General features: G+C 43.5%; 1 protein-coding gene across 1 annotated transcript in view; it reads left to right on the top strand.

The window, feature by feature from the left end:
- LOC144479376 (uncharacterized) overlaps positions 1 to 25,686 on the top strand; it is a 72,535-nt gene that overhangs the window by 24,077 nt on the left and 22,772 nt on the right. Inside the window, exons 3-6 of the mRNA XM_078197996.1 lie at positions 2,649 to 2,695; positions 4,781 to 5,009; positions 19,249 to 19,505; positions 22,808 to 23,028. Of these exons, the coding sequence (XP_078054122.1) occupies positions 2,649 to 2,695; positions 4,781 to 5,009; positions 19,249 to 19,505; positions 22,808 to 23,028 (754 nt within the window). The remainder of the gene's footprint in view (positions 1 to 2,648; positions 2,696 to 4,780; positions 5,010 to 19,248; positions 19,506 to 22,807; positions 23,029 to 25,686) is intronic.

Raw genomic sequence — 25,686 nt, 5'->3', positions numbered from 1 at the left:
TGCTGCCCTTGTCCTTCCCAATGATAATGATCATGGGTTAGGAAGGTGCTGTCTTAGGAGCCTAAATTAGTTCCTGGCAGTTCATCTTGTAGATGGTATGCACTGCTGCCATTGTTCATCAGTGGTGGAGGGAGTGAATGTTTGTGGATGAGGTACCAATCAAACAGGTTCCTTTGTCCTGGATGATGTCAAGCTTCGAGTGGTGTTGGAGCTGCATTCATCCAGGCAAGTGGTGAGTATTCCATCACACTCCTGACTTGTACCTTATAGGTGGTGGACAGGCTTTTGGGAGTCAGGAGATGAGTTACTCGCCTCAGCATTCCTAGGCTGTCACTTGCTCTTGTAGCCACGATGTTTATATGGCTAGCCCAGCCCAGTTTGTGGTCGATGGTAATCCCCAGGTCCATCTTCGTTGCAGCGGGAATGTGGCATGAATGGGTGGTAATATTGCACCCCTTATGTTGAGAAGGGACATGAAGAGGATAATAAAACAGGCAAAGACAAAAATGTAAGAATAGAATGGCGGTTAAATGATAATCTGACATTTTCTACCACCATGGAAATAGTAAGTTGGTAGTAAAAGGAGGGGTTGTGACCTATTGGGGATAAAGAGGGTGATATAGGCTTAGCAAGTCAAGGCTGAAAAATTTGATGAATAATCTGTATCCATGAGGAAGAGGATGCTGACACAATACTGGCAGCATTTGAAATGGTGGACGTAATAGAATAAAAATAAATAGATCTTCCTTTGATACAGGGAAGATGCCAAATGATTGGAATGCGGCAAATGTGACACCCTATTGAAGAAAGGATGTAAGGGCACTCTCAGCAACTACAGGCTGATCCATTTAATATCATTGCTCGGTGAAGTCTTAGAAATTGGGGGGGAAATTAACAGGTACTTGGTAAGGTTTGAGAACTGCGGAGAGTCAGCATGAATTTCATAGCATCATAGAATCCCATCAGTGTAGAAGGAGGCCATTTGGCCCATCGAGTCTGCACCGACAACAATCTCACACATTCACCCTGCTCATCCCCCTGACACTAACGGGCAATTTATCACACCCAGTCAACTTAACCTGCATTTCTTTAGACTGTGGGAGGAAACCGGAGCACCTGGAGGAAACCCACACAGACATGGGGAGAATATGCAAACTCCACATAGTTATTTGAGACCAGAATTGAACCTACATCCCTGAACTGTAATACAACAGTGCTAACCACTGTGCCACCCTTTATAAGAGGCAGATCATGTTTGACTAATCAAATTGAATGGTTTGATGAAAGAACAGCAGCTTGAAGGGATTGCTGGAGGGATGTTGACTACATGGACTTGAAGGACTTCATTAAAGGCGAGTTAACAAAATTGAGGTTAATTGAATTGTCAATGCTGGTTTGGATGAAAAGTTGTCTTAAAGACATAAAACAGCAAGTTGTGGTAAGTGGGTGTTTTTCAAATTCGAGAATGGTGTTCAGTGACACACCACAAGGTTCAGTGCTCACTCGGATCACTATTTTACGTTGTCTATAACTGATTTGGTTATTGCAATAAATGGTAAAATTTCAAAATTTGCTGATGATATCAAATTTGGAGGTCTGTGAATTGGTGTCTGGCAATTGTTGAGGATTATACCAATCAACTGGGAAGTGTGTCCTCCAGTCAGCATCAAGCTGTCTGGAAAAGTGTTTTACAGTCAGCTTTGCGGTGAAGCAGTATGGAAAGAGTGTCTTGCAGTCAGCATTGCAGTGCAGCTGTCCAGAAACCTGCTGATTGGTGAGTAGAAACGGGTAAGTATCTATTCTACCATTTGATATTGATGGTATAGTAAAAATACAGGTAAAGTCTGTTGTTAGAGTCAGCATTTGGAGTAGAAGATCTTTAGTGTCATGAATGAATATACTTGAACTTGAAAGTAGTAAGGGGAATGATTTAAGGGAAGTCATGGCAGGAGAGCTTGACCCTGTGAAATGCTCCTCCTATGCTATGAAGGAAATGAGGGACACTTTCTATATCCAGAATGAACCTGTGTGCAGGAAGTGTCTCCAGCTGCTATAAGTCAGTGTATTGGAATAGGAGCAGCAGCTGGAGCCACTCTGGAGTACCTGTGAGGCTGAGATTTCCATAGCACGTTTAGAGAGATGATCACACCTTGGGCTAAGTCTGCACAAACAAATGGAATGGGTGACTGCCACGCAGCATAGAGGTAGACAGGTAGTGCAGAAATCCAGTGGGGCCATACCCCTTTCAAACATATATGCTGCTTTCTTTAGCCAATTAAACATTTACCACAAGTACAGAGATTCAAATAAAGACCAGATGCAAGTGTACAATTTCTGCACATTGGCAGTGTTCTGTGTTTAGTCTGCATGCATTCATTAATCTGAAAAATGCATAAATAACCAATTCTGAGAAAGCCGAGGGGCTTGCAGCATCTAACGGTGTGAAATTTCAAATCTTTCTGCACATGGCCAAATCTGGAGAATAAACTAAAACCGACCATCTCTAACTACAAGCAGTGAACTAAAACCACCTGAAAGACTTTAGAATAAAACTTAGCAGTTTTAAGTGTTTAAAGTGGCATGGAAATGAAGAATGGGCTTGAATTATGTGTAAAGCTAATGATTTTTTTCTTGTCTCATTATATTAGAAAAAGAAAGAACAGCTTGAAAAATGGCAAGCAGACTGCTAGCTCAGGTAATCAGACGTTTTGTTTAAGATTGTCATTAAATTTTGGTGAGCTTCTCTGACTGAGGAAAGTTACTAAAATAGATCATTTGCAAGAATATCAGTACATAAAATTACTGCAAGAATTGTTGGTAATCAGTAGATAAGTTTATTTTCTTGTGGGCTATTTCTTTCAGTGACAGTGAAATTATGTGCTGCATAAACATTTACAAAGTTCAACTTTATTGAGGTTGGAGTTAGAGAAAGGAGCAATGTTTTTATCAAATTTATTGAACTAGAAAATATAGTTGTAAATAAAGTGATGCAAAATTGTGTTAATAGTTAAATGCATTTTTCTATAAAGATGTTACCGAAGGTGGAAACTACAGATGTCCCAGGTGTGCATATTCTACCCCAATGATTGAACAGTTAAGGTCCCATTCACTCAAAGTACATGGAAGGTTTCTTATGCCAAAACTACGTGCTGCAGTCTCAGATGCTGAAAAAGCTGAAGGATATGTGTACCAAGCATTAAATGGTAGGACTGGCTATTAGCCATTTTTTAGGGTAGAGGTTGTGCTGAGTAAGAAAGAGGCTGATTGTTTAAAATAGAATCCCTAGAGTGCAAAAGGGGCCATTTGGCCCATCGAGTACGCAGCAACACTCTGCCAGGATATTTTACCCAGACCCTATCCCTGTAACCCCACACATTTGCCATGGCTAATCCATCTAACCTATGCATCTTGGAAAAGTAAGTGGTCATGCTAAATTGCCCATCAACCTAACCTGCACATCCTTGGAATGTGGGAGGAAACCGATGCATCCAGAGGGAGAACGTGCAAACACCACACAGATGGTCACCCAGGGCTGGAATCGATCCTGGGTCCCTCGTGCTGTGAAGCAGCAGTGCTAACCACTCTGCCATCGTGCCGCCCTCAAGCCAGGAGGTCAAGCCATGTTCCTGTTTTAGCTAGTTGCAAAGATATATGAATAACTTCAGTAGATCTAGGGAGATGGAATATCTGATATATTGGCGGATGTTGCCCGTTGTGATGTATAAATGTTAATAACTCCTAAGAACATTACATTTGTTTGCCTTGTTGTGCTTCATGTTTTAGATCCTCCGTTAGCTAGCTGTTGATGGTGAATTTGCGAGATTCGGCCGATTAATAATTTCCAGCTTTATATTGACACTTCTGGATGAATTGTTTAATTTATCACTCTCCTCGCAGGTCCAATCCACAGAAAGGAAAATTGATGAATGTATCGATTTGTCTCTTTTTATTTCCATAGACTCCCTACTGTGCAGAAGGCCATTCAGCTCATCAAGTCTGCACCGACGAAAGAGCATCTTGCCTATCCCCATAACCCCATACATTTACTCTGAAGTCTCAGAATCCTTCTTCACCATCCCGTCATGTGTTTGTCCCACCATTAGAGCTGATGCACCTGAGGTGCTGATGCTGTTCCACAGTTATGGGAAGTAGCCCTGGGAGTCCTAAGCATTGACCTTGGCTCCAGTGAAGTCGCATGACTTATGGCCAAAGAAACATCTGCTGAATATTACCTGCTGCTCTCTGTCAGATGCTTGAACCAATTCTGCTTTATGTTCAACACCATTCAGAGGAAATACTGGGGGTGGCAGGGATTAACTATTGTACAGTCCTTGTAAGACCAAGTTCTATCTTGACACCAAAAGAACCTTCCACTGTTATGTGGTGCTACCACAGTGTAAAATAAGATGAATTAAAATCAATTATGGCATCTCAAAACTGGGCATCCGTGGGTCACTGAGCCATTAGCAGCAGCAGAATTATGTACCACCATAATTTGTAGCCTCAGGATTCATTCCTTTCATTCCTCCATCAATGGACCAATCCTGGTTCAATGAAGAATGTAGTGAAATTGACTGACTAGGTACAAATTGACTGCTGCTTTTGCTTACACAGCAGTGACTACACTGCAAAAGTACTTCTTTGGCTGAAATGTGTATAATAAATACAAGCTATTTTATTCTTCCTCATTGCCCCTTCAATCCAACATCTCATCTAAATTTTGAGTTTCTGTTCCTAGAAATTTAGTGAACAAATTTATAGAAGTGCTTTGTCATTTCAGAAACTGTCTTTCTGGAGTTTCCACACAGTGAATATCAGGAGGGTGCTGTTCAGACTTCTGATTCAGGAATGAAAGCCATACCGAAGCCTGCCAAAGCCCAGAACTACGCGTGTGAATTCTGCACGTTCACCACTTGCCAGTTTCAGAATGTGAAGAAGCATTATCGTAAAGTACATCGTGAAAACCTGTACTTCGAGTGCAGAAAATGTTACTACTTTAGTGGGAAGAAGTAAGTTACCTTAAAAGCCTCAGTGACCTATTGCTAGAACTTGCACTGACATGATGGAGTTTTAAGCATTTAATTGTCACCTTAGTGTTACAATCCAGAAAAAATGTTTGTTGACATGCATTTTAAATTTTGGTAAAACTTATATTTTACTGGTTATCTCTTGTAGTGTCTTATTGGAAATGAATGTTGGGTGAGGAAAGGTAGTAGACAGGACTAAAAATGGGAAAGGTTATTCAAATTTTCTAAATGAGTCAAAGGGATGGAATTCTAGCCAGCAAGATCACGACATGTCGTTCCTTGTTTAAACAAGAAGCATATATTTTGAATGACGGGGTGAATGTGTTATTCAAAAGGAAGCCCAAGAAATTGGATGGAAATTTGAGGGAAATAAATTTGCAGGGCTGTGGGATAAAGTGTGGGAATGGGAAAGATTGGATTGCTCGACAGTGAGCTGGTAAAGACTTGATGGGCCAAATGCCATGCTCCTGTGCCATTATGACTAAGATTGAAATTTCCATTTTTAACCTCAGAAATACAATAAGAGGTTTTGAATGAAACCCAGCAATGTTTTGTGTAAGTATTTATGCAGAACAAATTTAATAAAAACAGAAGCCAATCATTGTACAGAAGGAGGCTATTTAGTCCGTTGCATCTGTGCCATCTCTTTCCAAGTGCAGTCCAGTTGGTCCTATTTCCTTTTTATCTCAATCTCTGCAAGTATTTATCCACATCTCATTTGAAAGCTATTTTAGAATCTGTTTCCATCTATCAGGCAGCGCATTTCAAATCATCCTAACTTGTTGTGTACAAAGTCTTTTCCTCATGTCACCTCTGCTTTTTTGACAAGGACCTTAAAACTGTGCCATCTGGTTATCGGCCCTTTCTTGCCATTGGAAATGGTTTCTCTTTATTTACTCTCTCTAAACCCTTCATGATTTTGAACACATCTATCAAATCTTTGCTTCGAGGGGTATAATCCCAGCTTCCTTTCCTGATGAATTGTTTTTAAAGTTGCCTGTGTCATTCATGGACTTTGTACAAAGTATTTCAAATGTTTCCCAAATAGCTTCTGAAAAGATGGTGTGACATTGACTTTGAAGAAAATTGAAAACTCTATCTACTTTCCTACCTTAATAAAAGCATTGACTTTTGGTAGAATATAGAATTGGGGAAATGAGTGAAGTTGGATGTTCTTCCTCATTCATTGAGTTGACACATATATAGGATGAGAACAATTATCTATAAGGGAAAATTATCTGGGACACTTGAGGAAGCTGTGCATTGAGTGAGCAGGTGATTGTTCCAACTTCTGTAGTACTAATACCCAAAGTTGTTTTGTTTTGTGAGTTTAGGCAGCAGGTCTTGCTGCCTCCCATGTCAAAAGAAGTTTTGTTTTGGGACAAAGCTCATTTGAAAATGTATCCGATCAGGACCAATAATAGGATATCTTAGTGTTGTGGTTATAGTTCTGGTTAGCAACTCCGAGTTTGTGACAATTTATGAAATTACGTGGATAAATCTAATAAATAATGGGTTAACAACCAGGGTGGCATGGTGGTTAGCACTGCTGCCTCACCAGGGACCCGGGTTCGATTCCCAGCTTGGGTCACTGTCTGTTGCACATTCTCCCCATGTCTGCATGGGTTTCCTCTGGGGCTCCAGTTTTCTCCCACAGTCAAAAAATGTGTGGTTAGGTGAATTGGCCATGCTAAATTGCCCCTTAGTATCAGGGGGACTAGCTAGGGTAAAAGCATGGGGTTATGGGGATAGAGCCTGGGTGGGATTGTGGTCGGTGCAGACTCAATGGGCTGAGTGGCTGCCTCCTACACTGTAGGATTCTATGTGGATAAGAATTGCATTATAGAAACATAGAAAAACTACAGCACAAAACAGGCCCTTCGGCCCCACAAGTTGTGTCGAACATATCCCTACCTTTTAGGCCTACCTATAACCCTCCATCCTATTAAGTCCCATGTACTCATCCAGGAGGCTCTTAAAAGACCCTATTGAGTTTGCCTGCACCACCACTGACGGCAGCCGATTCCACTCGCCCACCACCCTCTGTGTGAAAAACTTCCCCCTAACATTTCCCCTGTACCTACCCCCCAGCACCTTAAACCTGTGTCCTCTCGTAGCAGCCATTTCCACCCTGGGAAAAAGCCTCTGAGAGTCCACCCGATCTATGCCTCTCAACATCTTATATACCTCTATTAGGTCTCCTCTCATCCTACATCTCTCCAAGGAGAAAAGACCGAGCTCCCTCAGCCTATCCTCATAAGGCATGCCACTCAATCCAGGCAACATCCTTATAAATCTCCTCTACACCCTTTCAATCTTTTCCACATCCTTTCTGTAATGAGGCAACCAGAACTGAGCACAGTACTCCAAGTGGGATCTGACGAGGGTCTTATATAGCTGCATCATTATCCCTGGACTCCTAAACTCAGTCCCTCGATTGATAAAGGCCAGCACACCATACGCCTTCTTAACCACCTCCTCCACCTGCGGGGCCAATTTTAGAGTCCTGTGGACCCAGACCCCAAGGTCCTTCTGATCCTCTACCGTACTAAGAGTCTTTCCCTTTATATTGTACTCCTTCATCCCATTTGACCTACCAAAATGGACCACTACGCATTTATCTGGGTTGAAGTCCATCTGCCACTTGTCCGCCCAGTCTTGCATCCTATCTATGTCCCTCTGTAACTTCTGACATCCCTCCAGACTATCCACAACCCCACCAACCTTCGTGTCGTTGGCAAACTTACCAACCCATCCCTCCACTTCCTCATCCAGGTCATTTATGAAAATGACAAACACCAAGGGTCCCAGAACAGATCCCTGGAGCACACCACTGGTGACCGACCTCCATTTAGAAAAAGACCCATCTATACACATTCTCTGCCTCCTTTGGGCAAGCCAGTTCTGGATCCACAGGGCAGCAGCCCCTTGGATCCCATGCCCTCTCTCTTTTACGAGAAGCCTTGCATGGGGGACCTTATCGAACGCCTTGCTAAAATCCATATAAACCACATCTACCGCTTTCCCTTCGTCAATGTGTTCAGTCACATTTTCGAAGAACTCCACCAGGCTCGTAAGGCACGATCTGCCTTTGACAAAGCCATGCTGAGTATTCTTGAGCATACTAAACCTCTCCAAATGCTCATAAATCTTGTCCCTCAGGATCTTCTCCATCAGCTTACCAACCACTGAGGTTAGACTCACCGGTTGGTAATTTCCTGGGCTATCCCTATTCCCCTTCTTGAAAATAGGAACCACATCCGCAATCCTCCGGCACCTCCCCCGTCTCCATCGCCGACGCAAAGATCATCGCCAGAGGCTCTGCAATCTCTTCCCTCGCCTCCCACAGTAGCCTGGGGTACATCCCATCCGGACCCGGCGACTTATCTATCTTGATGCCATTCAAAGATTCCAGCACAACCTCTTTGCTAAATTCCACATACTCGATCTTTTCAGTCCACCGCAAGCCCACAGTACATCCACCCATGTCCTTCTCCTCTGTGAAAACCGAGGCAAAATGCTCATTAAGCACCTCTGCCATTTCTACTGGTTCCGTACAGATTTTCCCGCCTTCACCTTTTATGGGCCCTATTCCTTCACGTCTCATCCTTTTACTCTTCACATATTTATAGAACGCCTTAGTGTTTTCCTTAATCCTACCTGTCAAGGCCTTCTCGTGACCCCTTCTGGATCTCCTAATTTCCTTCTTTAGTCCCTTCCTACAAGCCGTATACTCATCTAGATCCCTATCTTTGCCAAGCTCTCTGAACCTTTTGTACACTTTCCTTTTCTTCTCGACTCGGTCCCGCACAGCTTTCATGCACCACGGTTCCTTTAACCGACCAACTCCTCCCTGTCTGCTCGGAATGTTGTCCTGTAGGACTCTAGACAGACATTCCTTGAAAAACTGCCACCTCTCTTCAGTACATTTCCCCAAGAATACCTCCTTCCAATTTACTCCTCTAATTTGCTACCTTATGTCTTCATATTTCCCCTTACTCCATATAAACGCTTTCCTAGCTTGCCTGATCCTCTCTTTTTCCAATGCAAGCATAAAGGAGATAGAGTTATGATCACAAGTTATTATGGAACTGGTTGATATAATTTTCTAGTCAGGTTATTGTAGGGTTTAGCTTTTGCTTTTCCCTTTTCTTTCTGAAGTCCTGGGACCACATTGTTGCCTCAAATCAGTGATCTAAGAACTCCCTATCCAAAGCCATCCAAGTTGGTGCCCTTCCATAGTATTGAAACTATACTGGTCAAAGTTGGCATGTTACTATACATATAGTTCACTATGCTTCCACGGATGATGAGTCTGGGAAAGGATGTGTAGAAAATTTGAGCCATGTTGAGATTAAAAAGGAGGAGGTATTGGGGTTCTTGAGAAACATTCAGGTAGACAAGTCCCCAGGGCCTGATGTGATATACCCCAGAATACTGAGAGAGGCAAAGGAGGACATTGCAGGGGCCTTGAGAGAAATCTTTGTATCCTCACTGGCTACAGGGGAGGTCATGATGTGGAGATGCCGTCATTGGTCTGGGGTAAGCACATAAGAAGTCTCACAACACCAGGTTAGAGTCCAAAAGATTTATTTGGTAGCACAGGCTTTCGGAGCGTTGCTCCTTCTTCAGGTGAGTGAAGAGTTGTGTTCACAAACATAGACACAGACTCAATTTACAAAATAATGGTTGGAATGTGAGTCTTTACAGGTAATCAAGTCTTACAGGTACAGACAATGTGAGTGGAGAGAGGGTTAAGCACAGGTTAAAGAGATGTGAATTGTCTCCAGCCAGGACAGTTAGTGAGATTTTGCAAGTCCAGGCAAGATAGTGTGACATGAACCCAAGATCCTGGTTGAGGCCGTCCTCGTGTGCGGAACTTGGCTATCAATTTCTGCTCAGCGATTCTGTGTTGTCATGTGTCGTGAAGGCCACCTTGGAGAACGCTTACCTGAAGATCAGAGGCCGAATGCCCTTGACTGCTGAAGTGTTCCCCGACTGGAAGAGAACACTCCTGCCTGGTGATTGTCGAGCGGTGTTCATTCATCTGTTGTCGTAGTGTCTGCATAGTCTCGCCAATGTACCATGCTTCGGAACATCCTTTCCTGCAGCATATCAGGTAGACAACGTTGGCCGTGTCACAAGAGTATGTACCGTGTACCTGGTGGATGGTGTTTTCACGTGAGATGATGGCATCCGTGTCGATGATCCGGCACGTCTTGTAGAGGTTGCTGTGGCAGGGTTGTGTGGTGTCGTGGTCACTGTTCTCCTGAAGGCCTGCGGACAATGGTCTGTTTGAGGTTGTGTGGTTGTTTGAAGGCAAGAAGTGGGGGTGTAGGGACGGCCTTGGCGAGATGTTCGTCTTCATCAATGACATGTTGAAGGCTCTGGAGAAGATGTCGTAGCTTCTCTGCTCCGGGAAAGTACTGGACGACAAAGGGTACTCTGTCCGTCGTGTCCTGTGTTTGTCTTCTGAGGAGGTCGGTGCGGTTTTTTGCCGTGGCGCGTCGGAACTGTCGATCGATGAGTCAAGCGCTATATCCTGTTCTTATGAGGGTGTCTTTCGGTGTCTGTTGTGATCCTCCTTATCTGAGCAGATCCTGTATATAAGGAGGGCTTGTCCGTAGGGGATGGCTTCTTTAACATGTTTAGGGTGGAAGCTGGAGAAGTGGAGCATCATGAAGTTATCCGTGAGCTTACGGTACAGTGGAAGTGCTGAGGCGGGCGTCCTTGATGGAGATGGGTCTGTCCAAGAATGCAACCGATTCCTGAGAGTAGTCCATGGTGAGTCTGATGGTGGGATGGAACTTGTTGATGTCATCATATAGTTGTTTCAGTGATTGTTCGCCATGAGTTCAAAGGAAGAAAATGTCGTTGATGTATCTAGTGTACAGTGTCGTTGAAGCTCCTGTGCGGTGAAGAGGTCTTGTTCGAACCTGTGCATGAAGATGTTGGCATATTGAGGTGCGAATTTGGTCCCCATGGCTGTTCTGTGTGTCTGGATGACGAACTGGTTGTTGAAAGTGAAGACGTTGTGGTCCAGGATGAAGTGGATAAGTTGTAGAATTGCATCTGGAGATTGGCAGTTGTTGGTGTTGAGTACTGAGGCAGTTGCAGCAGTGCCGTTGTCGTGGGGGATGCTGGTGTAGAGTGTCGAGACATCCATTGTGACGAGGAGTGCTCCTGGTTCAACTGCTCCATGTGTGCTGAGTTTCTGTAGAAAGTCCGTAGTGTAGCAACAAGCTGGGGGTTCTTTGTACAATGGGTTTCAGGATGCCCTCGATGTAGCCGGAGAAGTTCTCACACAGGGTCCCATTGCCTGATACGATGCAATGGCCGCGGATGTTGGCCTTGTGAATCTTTGGGAGGGAGTAGAGATCTCCAATGGATCTGTGGGTACCACTGCAGGGAAGTCCGTTGTCAACTTGTCGGACTACACACTTCAACCAGACAATATCGAAGTTCTCAGCCGAGGGCTCAAGTGGATAGTCAGAAGCTTTTTCCCAGGGTGGAAGAGTCAATTACTAGAGGGCATAGGTTTAAGGGGCAAGGTTTAAAGGAGATGTACACAGAGGGTGGTGGCTGTCTGGAACTCACTGCCGGGGGGCATAGTGGAAGCAGATACGATAGTGACTTTTAACGGGTGTCTTGACAAATACATGAATAGGATGGGAATAGAAGGGTAGGGGGTTTTAGTTCAGTCGGGCAGCATGGTCGGTGCAGGCTTGGAAGGCCGAAGGGCCTGTTCGTGTGCTGTAATTTTCTTTGTTCGTTTGATCTTTGTTGCCTTTAATGCTGTCAGCACTTTGGTCTCCACAGCAATGCCCATGCCTGGTTTCACTCTGCGCTATCTCAATGCATAAGTTGCATCATCTCAAATAGTTTCTCTTACTGTGCTTTATTGTCACCTTTGTTGTACCCTTAATCTAATCCTAGCCCTTGGTTTACATCTCAGAGACATGGATAGAGCAGGGACAGGAATGGTTGTTGCAGGTTTGGGGGTTTAGATGTTTCAGTAAGAGCAGGGAAGGTGGCAAAAGAGGTGGAGGTGTGGCATTGTTCGTCAAGGACAGTATTACGGTGGCAGAAAGGACGTTTGATGAGGACTCGTCTACTGAAGTAGTATGGGCTGAGGTTAGAAACAGGAAGGGAGAGGTCACCCTGTTGGGAGTTTTCTATAGGCCTCCGAAACGTTCCAGAGATGTAGAGGAAAGGATTGCAAAGATTCTGGATAGGAGCGAAAGTAACAGGGTAGTTGTTATGGGGGACTTTAACTTTGCAAATATTGACTGGAAAAGCTATAGTTCGAGTACTTTAGATGGGTCAGTTTTTGTCCAATGTGTGCAGAAGGGTTTCCTGACACAGTATGTAGATAGGCCAACAAGAGGCGAGGCCACAATGGATTTGGTACTGGGTAATGAACCAGACCCGGTGTTAGATTTGGAGGTAGGTGAGCACTTTGGTGATAGTGACCACAATTCGGTTACGTTTACTTTAGCGATGGAAAGGAATAGGTATATACCGAAGGGCAAGAGTTATAGCTGGGGGAAAGGAAATTATGATGCGATTAGGCGAGATTTAGGATGCATAGGTTGGGGAAGGAAACTGCAGGGGATGGGCACAATTGAAATGTGGAGCTTGTTCAAGGAACAGCTACTGGGTGTCCTTGATAAGTATGTACCTGTCAGGCAGGGAGGAAGTGGTCAAGTGAGGGAACCGTGGTTTACTAAAGAAGTTGAATCTCTTGTGAAGAGGAAGAAGGAGACTTATGTAAAGATGAGACGTGAAGGCTCAGTTAGGGCGCTTGAGAGTTACAAGTTAGCCAGGAAGGACCTAAAGAGAGAGCTAAGAAGAGTCAGGAGGGGACATGAGAAGTCTTTGGCAGGTAGGATCAAGGAAAACCCTAAAGCCTTCTATAGGTATGTCAGGAGTAAAAGAATGACTAGGGTAAGATTAGGGCCAGTCAAGGACAGTAGTGGGAGGTTGTGCGTGGAGCCTGAAGAGATAGGAGTGGTGCTAAATGAATATTTTTCATCAATATTCACGCAGGAAAAAGACAATGTTGTCGAGGAGAATACTGAGATACAGGCTATTGGACTAGACAGGATTGAGATTAATAAGGAGGAGGTGTTAGCAATTCTGGAAAGTGTGAAAATAGATAAGTTACTGGGCCGGATGGGATTTATTCCAGGATTCTTTGGGAGGCTAGGGAGGAGATTGCAGAGCCTTTGGCTTTGATCTTTATGTCGTCATTGTCTACAGGAATAGTGCCAGAAGACTGGAGGATAGCAAATGTTGTCCCCTTGTTCAAGAAGGGGAGAAGAGAAAACCCTGGTAATTATAGACCAGTGAGCCTTACTTCTGTTGTGGGCAAAGTTTTGGAAAGGATTATAAGAGATAGGATTTATAATCATCTAGAAAGGAATAATTTGATTAGGGATAGTCAACACCGTTTTGTGAAGGGTAGGTCCTTATTGAGTTCTTTGAGAAGGTGACCAAAGAGGTGGATGAGGGTAAAGCAGTTGATGTGGTGTACATGGATTTCAGTAAAGCATTTGATAAGGTTCCCCACGGTAAGCTATTGCAGAAGATACGGAGGCCTGGGATTGAGGGTGATTTAGCGGTTTGGATCAGGAATTGGCTACCTGTAAGAAGACAGAGGGTGGTGGTTGATGGGAAATGTTCATCCTGGAGTTCAGTTACTAGTGGTGTACCGCAAGGATCTGTTTTGGGGCCCCTGCTGTTTGTCATTTTTATAAATGACCTGGATGAGGGCATAGAAGGATGGGTTAGTAAATTTGCGGATGACACTAAAGTCGGTGGAGTTGTGGACAGTGCGGAAGGTTGTTGCAGGTTTCAGAGGGGCATAGATAAGCTGCAGTGCTGGTCTGACAGGTGGCAAATGGAGTTCAATGCGGAAAAGTGTGAGGTGATTCACTTTGGAAGGAGTGACAAGATTACAGAGTACTGGGCTAATGGTAAGATACTTGGTAGTGTGGATGAGTAGAGAGATCTCGGTATTCACGTGCATAGATCCCTGAAAGTTGGCACCCAGGTTGATAGGGTTGTTAAGAAGGCGTACGGAGTGTTAGCTTTTATTGGTAGAGGGATTGAGTTTCGGAGCCATGATGTCATGTTGCAGCTGTACAAAACTCTGGTGCGGCCACACTTGGAGTATTGTGTACAGTTCTGATCACCGCATTATAGGAAGGATGTGGAAGCATTGGAAAGGGTGCAGAGGAGATTTACCAGGATGTTGCCTGGTATGGTGGGAAGGTCTTATGAGGAAAGGCTGAGGGGCTTGAGGTTGTTTTTGTTAGAAGAAGGTTAAGAGGTGACTTAATAGAGGCATACAAGATGATCAGAGGATTAGATAGGGTGGATAGTGAGAGCCTTTTTCCTTGGATGGTGATAGCTAGCATGAGGGGACATGGCTTTAAATTGAGGGGTGATAGATATCGGACAGATGTCAGAGGTAGGTTCTTTACTCGGAGAGTAGTAAGGGCGTGGAATGCCCTGCCTGCAGCAGTAGTGGTCTCGCCAACATTAAGGGCATTTAAATGGTCAATGGGTAAACATATGGATGATATTGGAATAGTGTAGGTTAGATGGGCTTTAGATTGGTTTCACTGGTCGGCGCAACATCGAGGGCCGAAGGGCCTGTACTGCTCTGTAATGTTCTATGTTCTATGCTTTTGAGTGATGTTACCAGAAAACATGGAGTCGGTTTTTATCTATTTATTGACAATACCCAACTCTGTTGCACTCTATTCTAGTGGTCACAGTTGCCACTATCACCAACTGTCTATCTATGTTTAAGATCTGGACGAGCCAAAACTTTCTCTGGCGTCAGAGACTTGAAGCTCATGTCCTGAAGGGGGGGGGGAGCGGGGGGGGAGTGGAAACTCTCACCACATTTCAAAAGCACATTGATGTCTACTTGAAGAAGTCTGACCTGCTGTGTTACAGAGCTAGTGATGGAAGGTATGGATTGGGGTTGGTAGCTCCTCTCTGACTAGCAGGGACATGGTGGGCTGAACGTACTCTCCTGTGCCATGAATTCTCTCTGATTCTATGGTTCATGTCAACCAACTCCAGCTAAATGTAAACCATCTTCCTCAACTCTTATGAATACCTACATGTACTGACTCAGAATAGATGTAGCAACTCAAAACTGCACAGGCCTGTGTGGAGTTTGCACGTTGTTTCCATGTCTGCTCTCCGGATGCTATGGTTCCTCCCACACTCCAAAGATGTGCAGGTTTGGTTGATTGGCCATGCTAAATTGTCCCTTAGTGTCAGGGGGATTAGTAGGGTAAATACATGGGGTTTATGAGGATAGGCTCTGGATAGGATTGTTGTCACTGTAGGCTCGTTGGCTGAATGGCGTCCTTCTGCACTGTAGGGATTCTATGATTCTGACTCACCAAGGTTCCTTCGACAGCACCTTCCAAACCCATGATCATTACTATCGAGAAGGACAAATGAAGCATATACTGGCAACACCACCACCTGGAGGCTCCCCTCCTCGACTCATCAACCTGACTTGGAAATCTATCACCATTGCTTCACTATCACTTGGTCAAAATTCTAAAATTCCCTTCCTAACAGCACTATGGGTGAAGGCAGTTTATTTTTTAAAGGGCAACTCTTTTAAAAGGCAACTAGGGACGGGCAATAAATACTGATGTGGAGATGCCGGCGTTGGACTGGGGTAAACACAGTAAGAAGCCTAACAACACCAGGGTAAAGTCCAACAGGTTTATTTGGTAGCAAAAGCCACAAGCTTTCGGAACAGGCTGTCCCTTCGTCAGGTGGGTGGGAGTTCTGATTACAAACAAGGCACAAAGACACAAACTCAATTTACATGAATAATGATTGGAATGTGAGCCTTTACAGCTAATCAAGTCTTAAAGGTACAGGTGTGAGTGGATGGAGCATTAAGCACAGGTTAAAGAGATGTGTATTGTCTCCAGACAGGCCAGCTAGTGAGATTTTGCACATCCAGGCAGGTTGTGGGGGTTACAGATAGTGTGACATGAACCCAATATCCCAGTTGAGGCCGTCCTTATGTGTGCGGAACCTGGCTATCAGTCTCTGATGTGGAGATTGTAGAAACTTGATGTCTGTGTCGACCTGCAGAGTCTCACTGGCTGTCCTGTGTGGAGACAATACACATCTCTTTAGCCTGTCTTGATGCTCTCTCCACTCACATTGTTTGTATCTTAAAGACTTGATTAGCTGTAAGTATTCGCATTCCAACCATTGTTCATGTAAATTGAGTTTGTGTCTTTATATGCCCTGTTTGCGAACAGAATTCCCACTCACCTGAAGAAGGGGCTTGGAGCTCCGAAAGCTTGTGTGGCTTTTGCTACCAAATAAACCTGTTGGACTTTAACCTGGTGTTGTTAAACTTCTTACTGTATCAGTCTCTGCTCAGCGCAGAGTCGCTGAGCAGAGACTGATAGCCAGGTTCCGCACACATGAGGACGGCCTCAACTGGGATATTGGGTTCATGTCACACTACCTGTAACCCCCACAACCTGCCTGGATGTGCAAAATCTCACTAGCTGGCCTGTCTGGAGACAATACACATCTCTTTAACCTGTGCTTTATGCTCCCTCCACTCACATTGTCTGTACCTTTAAGACTTGATTAGCTGTAAAGGCTCACATTGCAATCATTATTCACGTAAATTGAGTTTGTGTCTTTGTGCCTTGTTTGTAATCAGAACTCCCGCCCACCTGATGACGGGACAGCCTGTTCCGAAAGCTCGTGGCTTTTGCTACCAAATAAACCTGTTGGACTTTAACCTGGTGTTAGACTTCTTACAATAAATACTTCCCAGCCACCAATGTCCACATCCTGTAAAATGAATAATAAAAATATACTAGTTCGACCTCGGCTGGAGTATTGCGTCCAGTTCTGGGCCCTGTACTTTAGGAAGGATGTCAATTAAGGTTTGGAATGCACTTCAAGTGTGGTGGAGGCAGATTTCAACTGAAGCATTCAAAAGGGAATTAGACTTATCTGAAAAGGAAGAATTTGCAGGGTTCTTGGGAAAAGCTGGGAGGAGGCATCCTTTTTTGCAGCAATTCTGTGATTTCAATATCACTTGATGTGCCTCCACTGTAGCAATCCACTACAACCTCCTGAAAGGCAATTAGGAATGAGCAACAAATGTCCCTTTGAAAATAATTTTCAAAAATGTGCTGCTCCTACTCCTATTACTTTTGTTCTTGTCAGGCAAGAGGACAGCTCTGGTAGGGAGGGGCATGGTCATGGACAAAGTCATAAAAGACATTGGAAACTTTGAAGGTGACACCCTCGGAGCTTGTGCAGATTGAAGAGAATAGGGATCATAGAGATGTGGATTAAGTTTATATGTTTATGTGCATATGTTTTCTGAAATATCCTCATGCAAGTTGGAAGGTAGACCATATAACACACACATGAAATATGGTTAATGCCATCAAGAGTAGGAAATGCATAGTATATAAAGAATAGACCCACAAACAGCCACCTAAGTGTACATTTTTTAAGGAAGGCTTTGGCTTGGCTTTACCTGAGGAAAACTTTGAGTCTATTTCTAGGCAATAATGACGTTTCTCTCATTTCGTCGCCAACTTCAGACATTCTGTGCATATTGTTAGCGACCAGATCAGAAACCTCAAGGTATATTATGAAGTTAGACTCGACTCCAACTTTTGTTTTGGCGTTATTGTGGGAATAAGATGTCTCACTCCAGGTGTGATTCTATTGACACACAATAGGAAGCATTTAACAACAGTTTAACTAAACAAACTGAACTTTTACCAATTGAAATACTTAAGAACTCTATCTTGTCATGTTTAACTGCTAACCTATCTATTCAAATTCAAGCAATATTCCTCTTACAGACTTAAACTCTGCTTCAAAATAAGTTAACAAACAACACAGACTTAGGTGTTTTTACTTGTTAACATTCTTAGAGCCTTTGAATATTCTGGAGAGAGAGACACTTGTCTTCTGACACTCAAATAGCAGCCTCCAAGGAGGGAGAGAGAGAGAGAGACCTCTTGCTGCTTTCAGGACCGTGCAGAAACTGCTTGCTTTTCTCTGTCAATTTAGCTCCTCACCTTAAGCACATGACGTCTCTGTCAATCAACCTAATAAAAGTCCTACTCTGAAACCCCGGGGGAAAAACCAAATAAACAAAAATACATTAACTCAGAATAAAACAAACATCTCATTAGCTAAGATCAATTATTAGTCTGCATTCTCAGCATGTGAACTGCCTGGTGCAGGCGAATCAGCACCTTTAAACAGAGCTGAATTCTAAATGTACCCTTACAAAAAACATGATTTAAAAATACATTTTTTAATGTCACAGTATCATCACAATATTCAAAGCTTGATGGCGTCCACCCCTTTGCATGTTTGCTGATATGCTGCTACCTTGTCCCAAAAGGAGAACCTTGCAGGTTTGCACACGAACTCTTATCCTAAATTATCATAGATCAGCGTGCAAGTGACACTCCTCTTATTGAGTTATTGTATAACATAATACCTAGACTACTGACTAGCTATTTCATGGAATATGGGGCTAGGGTGTACAGTGTAAACTGTCTACCCGTAATCCATTGTGTTTTCAATTGGAGAACAAGAAAGATGTTTGGGACTGCAAAGAGCTTCCAGTTATCCTGGTTACCTTTTCTAATACTATTTGAACAAATTTCTAGACTAAGGTAACTATCCATAGACAATTTAGTGGCTGTAGTTTCCAAATTGGCTTTAGTAACTGTGGTTAACCTATGTTTCCCCATTGCATCACTTCAAAACACTGCACATATTCTTGCTGAACACAAAATGGTTTTAAGGAAGGATTTTTACAGCAAGTCCATGCTCCTACCTCGCCTTCCAATGGTGGTTTTTACTCCTCGTCATTTTCCAAAAGGATAGTGAGCCTGATTCACTCTTGTGACCTTTTCTTCACTCCAGTAGTTCTCCTTTCTTCTGCTTTTTTGCTGGTTATGGATTCAGTTTGTGTTTTATCTGTTAGTTCTATGTATTTCAGTTTATTTCTATTTCGTCTATATTTTAAAATTCATTTAGGACCTACCTGGCAAAAGTCAAAATGTGGAAAAAATTTAAAATATAATTAGGGCCTTCAGTTTCATGCTGGTATTTGAGAAGTGCAATACAAAACCCATCTTTCTTTTCTCCTTTGAATTATTTTCAGGAATGCCCTTTCTCAGCATGCGCAAGTATGTGAACTCACAGCTGGTGAGAAGAATTGTTCTACAAGGATGATGAATAACTGTACCTTCGAAGAAAGTAGTACTATGGCAGGAAGTGAAAATAAGGGTGCACTTTTCTTTAAGGAAGACTTTGGCCTGACTTCAACTGCGAGCGAATCTGGCATGTTGCATTGTCCTATCTGCCTCTATTGCACCAAGCACAAAAGCCGAATGGTTAATCACGCTCTGGAGCACAAAAGTGAAGTATTTGTATTTAAACCATGTATGACTAAGTTTTGCAGAGTGCTGTCTGTGTTGGGCATTTAAGCTTCATGGACAGTATATGTGTTAACCTGATAATTCGTTTGAATTTTCTTCATATTTTAAGTGCAAATGTTATTTCCTTATATGTTGTATATAAATGTGCATGACTATTGCTGAAGGACATATAACTCATTTTTATAGCCATTAGATAAGATACTAAATTTTGCAGAAAAATATCCACAGTTCAGAATTTTATTTTGATTATTGCACCTGTAATGATAAAATATAAGGTGCTGCGTTGTGATCCGAAATTGAAGAGTACATTCCAATCTGCAAAATTTCCTGACCAAACTACAATTTTGCACTATTGAGAAATTTTAGACTTCAAAGAACACTTGTACCTCAGCAGAATAGTGGTGTTTGTAAGACAGTATAACACTTCTGTTCTTGTCAGGCAACACAGCATCCAACTTGCTATCAAGACTGAGGTGTTTGCTACTGTTCATAAATATGTTGAATGAAATATATTTTTACTCGGCACCTAGGATTAGGCATTTCTAAATGCTCTGTTATTACTCCTTTTAATGGACTCTTGATTGGCAATGCTAAATTGCCCCTTAGTGTCCCAAGATGTGTAGATTAGGGCGATTAGGAGGGTAAATGCGTGGGGTTACGGGGATAGGGGCTTAAATACGTAGGGTTAGGGGGATAGGGGCTGGGTGGGATTAGAACATAGAACAGTACAGCACAGAACAGGCCCTTCGGCCCACGATGTTGTGCCGAGCTTTATCTGAAACCAAGATCAAGCTATCCCACTCCCTATCATCCCGAAGTACTCCATGTGCCTATCCAATAGCTTCTTAAATGTTCCTAAAGTGTCTGACTCCACTATCACTGCAGGCAGTCCATTCCACACCCCAACCACTCTCTGCGTAAAGAACCTACCTCTGATATCCTTCCTGTATCTCCCACCATGAACCCTATAGTTATGCCCCCTAGTTAACACTCCATTCACCCGAGGAAATAGTCTTTGAACGTTCACTCGATCTATCCCCCTCATCATCTTATAAACCTCTATCAAGTCTCCTCTCAACCTCCTCCGCTCCAAAGAAAAAAGCCCAAGTTCCCTCAACCTTTCCTCATAAGACCTACCCTCCAAACCAGGCAGCATCAACAAACCAGATTGTTGTCGGTGCAGGCTCAATGGGCCAAATGGCGGCCTCCTGCTCTGTAGGGATTCTATGACTTTCTCAATGACCGATTGTTAATCTAACTGGCCTATAGTTAGCTGTTTTTTTGTGTCTCTCCCTTTTTGAATAAGGATGTTTGTTACATTGGCAGTTTTCCAGAATTTAAAGATTCTTGGAAGATTACTACCAGTGCATCCTCTATCTCTGTAGCTACTTCCTTTAATATCCGATGATATTACACCCTCCAAACCCACAATGACTTCCATCTAGAAGGACAAGGGCAGCAAATACATGGGAACGCCACCACCCGCAAGTCCCCTCCAAGCCACTCACCATCCTGACGTAAGAAATATATCGCCATTCCTTCCCAGTCACTGGGTCAAAATCCTGGAATTCCCTCTTTAACGGCGCTGTGGGTCAACCCCCCGCAATGGTTTGCAGCACGGTTTAAATGTAGGCCATCCCAACGATGCAGCCCCCACTTTATCCAGTACTGATGCCACTGCCCGCAAATCAAAACCCACTTCTCCCACACCAGTCTCTATTCATCTCTTTCTTCACTTTAGTGTACCCTATGCCAATTCACACACGGCTCAGATAAGCCGGAGATTATAACCTTAGAGGTTCTGTTTAATTTAGTGCCTAACTCCTCAAACTCTATGCAGAACCTCTTTCCTTGTTCTACCTATGTTGTTGGTACCTACATGGACAATAGGATCTTCCTCCTCATACTGCAAGTTCATCTCCAGCCCACAGCAGATATCCTGAACCCTGGTGCCAGGCAGGCAACACAGCCATCTGGATTTTGGTTCATTATGACAGAGAACAGGGTTAATCCCCCTCACTACACACTCTCCTACCATTACATTCTTATGTTCTCCTCCCACTTGAATGGCTTCCTGTACCACAGTGCCATGGTCAGTCAGCTCATCCACCCTGCAGCCCCCACTCAAGCTGAAAGAACCTTAAATCTGCTGGACAATTGCAGAGGCTATTCCTGCACTCCTGCCCTCTGGGTCCCCTTACCTGCCTCAGCTGCAATCACACCACCCTGTCCCTGATGACTTTCGGAACCAGAAGACCACATCATAAGGGATGTCATTGACTCCTGAAACAAAGCATCCAGGTAACTAACTCTCTCTCTCTCTCTCCCTGATGTATCAGTGTCTGCAGCTCAGCCTCCAGCTCGCTGACTCCAAGCCTGTGTTTCTCAAGCTGCAAACACTTGCTGTAGTGTTTGCCCTGGATCACAACTTTATCCATGAGCACCCACATGCTGCAGCCTTGACACATCATCTATCCTGCTCTCCTTAATGTGTCTTAAATAATGACTTAATTAAATTGTCTACCCAAATTATGCACTGTTTTAATCCCTAGGCAAAGGGTAGAATTTACCCACTTACCAGGTTCTCATCAAGCAGCTGACTCCTTTCCCTGTTGTAGAGTAAGAAACCATCCTAAAGGGTGAGAACAATAAAGAAAGCAAAGAAAACCCCCTCCCCAAACTCCCCACTGACCTAATGCAAAGCTTTCACTTTGAGCCTTGGTGCATTTACTTGCTGCACTGAAGGCCTGAATTTATAGAGAATTTAACTGAACCAGATTAGCTCCCACAGCTGAGTGAGTTTACCCTACCTAACTGCTGGGAAGAAAGAATTTAGCCTGCTTAGAGTTTTTTACAGTTACTGCTAATTACAGACTAGATTAGATTGGAACGTTTCCATTAGGGTTGTTACTGGGCTTCACCATAGCAGGAACACTGCAATGAAAAGCCTCTGTCCTTGTGCTGTTCCTGACTTGCAGTAATTGGGAGAGGGAGAAGAATGATGTTCATGTATATATCTTTTGGATTTTGCTGTTTTTTAATGCTTTTAAAACTGGTCATTGGAGGGTATAGTAGAATCAGGCATTTCTTGTGCACTTGCTTTGACAATGATAGCCCATGACTTGTAAAACGAGATGTGCCAACATAAAACCTAGCAATAGAAAGACCAAGAGACGTCAACAAATATATGGATATTTCTATTTTTATTGCAAGTCAGGTAACTATCATTCCTTCTATATTAAAAATGTAACATCTAATATTTGCCTATACTTTGGTCTTCAGATGAACAGATGGCTTATGTGGAAGAATGTCAACTTGAACTGATGCATTTTCCTGGAGAAGTATTCTGTTGTGATTGGTGTACCTTTGTTGCATTTAGTCAGGACACCCTAATACATCACATGGACACCCATAGCCCAATGAAACCGTACAAGTGTCGTCTCTGCTTCTTTGAAGCTAAACTGCAGACAGAGTTGGAGATTCACCTGCAGGAGCAACATAAGGTACTTTCCATTATATGTAGGGGAGATGGCAAAGAGCATGGATAACATGGTTGCATGTTTTGCATATGCAAAGTGTGATAATTTACAAATGATTTACACCTGTGTCAGCAGAATTTGCATGTATTTACTTGACATCCATTGTTGATTCTGCTTGTTATATCTGTGTGAAAATGACATTAAGCAGAATTTTCTACTCCTGCCTGCATTGTGAATCATGGCAGGCAAGGCAGTAAATTTGGCATGATGATGGTAGGAGCCAGTTTCTCACTAACAGGACATTAGTTTGGAATTTTATTCTACTGAATTAGGCAGGTTAAAAGTGGGTCAAGTTTCCTGCATATCTCAGGAATGCTCATTTAAAAGCCAACTTGCTGAAATTACCTTATTTCCCCTTCCAAATGAAGTGTCCCACCAGCAGATTATTAGAATGGCCTGTTTCCCAACAGTACATAAGTGGGGTGCACCTGGTGAGCTTCACGTCAACATTCTCCAGGTGCATTGATGTTGCATCGCTGTGAAACTTTGGGTTCTTGTATTACAAAGCAACAATGGATGGGAGGCAGAGTTATGAGGGAAGGGAGGGGAGAGTTTCTGGGGAAGGTGATGGGGGGCAGTTGGGGGCTGTCTTAGAGGGCAGGAACTAGTAGGGTCCTACGAGGAGAACTCTGAGTGCTGGTGGTAGGAGAGAACAATCGTTGTTGGAGAGAGAAGTGGGATGTGGTACAGTGGAAGATTCATGGTGGGAGTTTGGTAATAGGTCACAGTGGGGAGCAAGACAGATGACCTGGATAGTGAAATGGGGCGTGGGCAAAGGGACAATAAGAGGTGTCTATCCATGGGAAGATGGATTGTTATGGGGTCTGAGCTTAACAGGGCAGAGTGGAGGAGATATCTAAGAATGGCAGAGGGGAAAGGAATGTCGCTATTCAGTGCCATCTGTGGTGGTGGAGGGAGGGTATAACGTGGGTTGAGCATGTCTGGAAGGTTACAAGCAGCTTAGCACAACACAGTTCTATCTGTGTGAATCTTCAAACTGAGAGGGTCTTTTGGATGGGGGGAGTTGAAGGTCCGCACAAGTGGATGACTAAAAGGACACCTTAATCATTGAGGCAACAGGATGCTGAAGATTCTTACTTGTACTCGCCTCTCTGTGGTGAAGGCCAAGTTGCAGCAGGTTTTTTCAAATTACTCATGAGTCCCATAACACTAAGATCCCAACAGGGAGTGAAGCTACTGTTCATTCTGTGCCAATTGCCATCAACTGCAGCCAGAGGCAGAGATGAAGGGAGAGAGGGAGGTGGATGCCTCCCAAGGGGCACGGTTGGTTGACGGCAGTCAACTCCTGACTGCAGACCACCATCTTCCCAGGTGAATGGCCATGGCTGACAAAGGATTATGCAGTTAGTCTTCTAAATTGCAACAGCAATGATCTCTCTAGAGTTTTGAGGGTGGTGGAGATGAGCGCAAAAGTACCCACATGAAGCTTTTTCTAAGTGGTTCTCATCACCCTGCAGAAGAATCAGTGTCTCCATACATATTCATATATGAACAGGAGGAATACCCATCTCTGGTCCTCCAGCTCTTTACCTGGGTGGGGTGCAGATGCCATGTCTAGACGGAGGCCAGGTGAAAGGCTTAGCATTTGCTTGTTGCCTCTGAGATGGAGGGAAACCTGTAAAGGACATGCAGACTAATTTTATAATTTCAATTTGTTCATACGTCCACTGAGGTGTCAATGCAGGAGGCAACCCTGCCTTGGTTAACGCTCTCCTCCAGATGAGAAGATGGAGGGTCTGTTGTCGGTTGGCACAGGGCCACAAGGAGCACGGACCATTGCAAATGTGGCTAAACCTGCTGAGTATTTCCAGCATTTTCTATTTTTACCTAGTTTGTTTAATATCTTTTCTCCTCATAATTTAATCCAGGTATCATTCTAGAATATTTACACTGTACTTCTACCTTCAGAAGAAATATATTCTTTCCCATATGTGGTGCCAGAACGTGTCTCGGTATTCTCGGTATAGCCTAATCAGGACATTGTGTACCTGAAGCATGACTTTTATCCCCTTGTGTTCTGGTCCTTGAGATATAATGGTCAACATATAAAGCATGAACCTTTTTGATCATATTCTGCATCTGTTCATGATATTTTAACATAAAAACTAGGAGTAGGCAGTTCAGCCTCTCGAGTCTGATCTGTCACTCAATATGATCATGGCTGATCTCATCTTGGGCTCATCTCCACCTTCCTACTCCCTATAAGCCTTAACCCCACTACTAACTAGAAAACTTTCTATCTCCTTGGCATCCAATTCACTGAGGATGCAGAATTCCACAGATCCATAACCCTTTGAGTGAAGTAATTCCTCCTCATTTTCTGATTTAAATCTGCCACCCCTTTGCTTAAAACTATGGCCCCTCATTCTAGAATGTCCAACAAGAGTAAATATCTGCTCTACGCCTACCCTGTCAATATCCTTCAGCATCTTATATCCTCTCATTCATCTAAACTCCAATGAGTACAGGTCTAAACTACTCACTCTCTCTTCATATGGCAAGTCCTTCATCCCTGGAATCAATCTAGTGAACCTTCTCTGAAACGCCTCGAATGCATTTACGTCCTTCCTTAAGTAAGGGGACCAAAACTGTGCACAGTAC

This window comes from Mustelus asterias, chromosome 26, assembly GCF_964213995.1.
Source record: "Mustelus asterias chromosome 26, sMusAst1.hap1.1, whole genome shotgun sequence".
In the NCBI taxonomy this organism is placed as follows: domain Eukaryota; kingdom Metazoa; phylum Chordata; class Chondrichthyes; order Carcharhiniformes; family Triakidae; genus Mustelus; species Mustelus asterias.
This window is presented reverse-complemented; position numbering and strand designations above follow the sequence as displayed.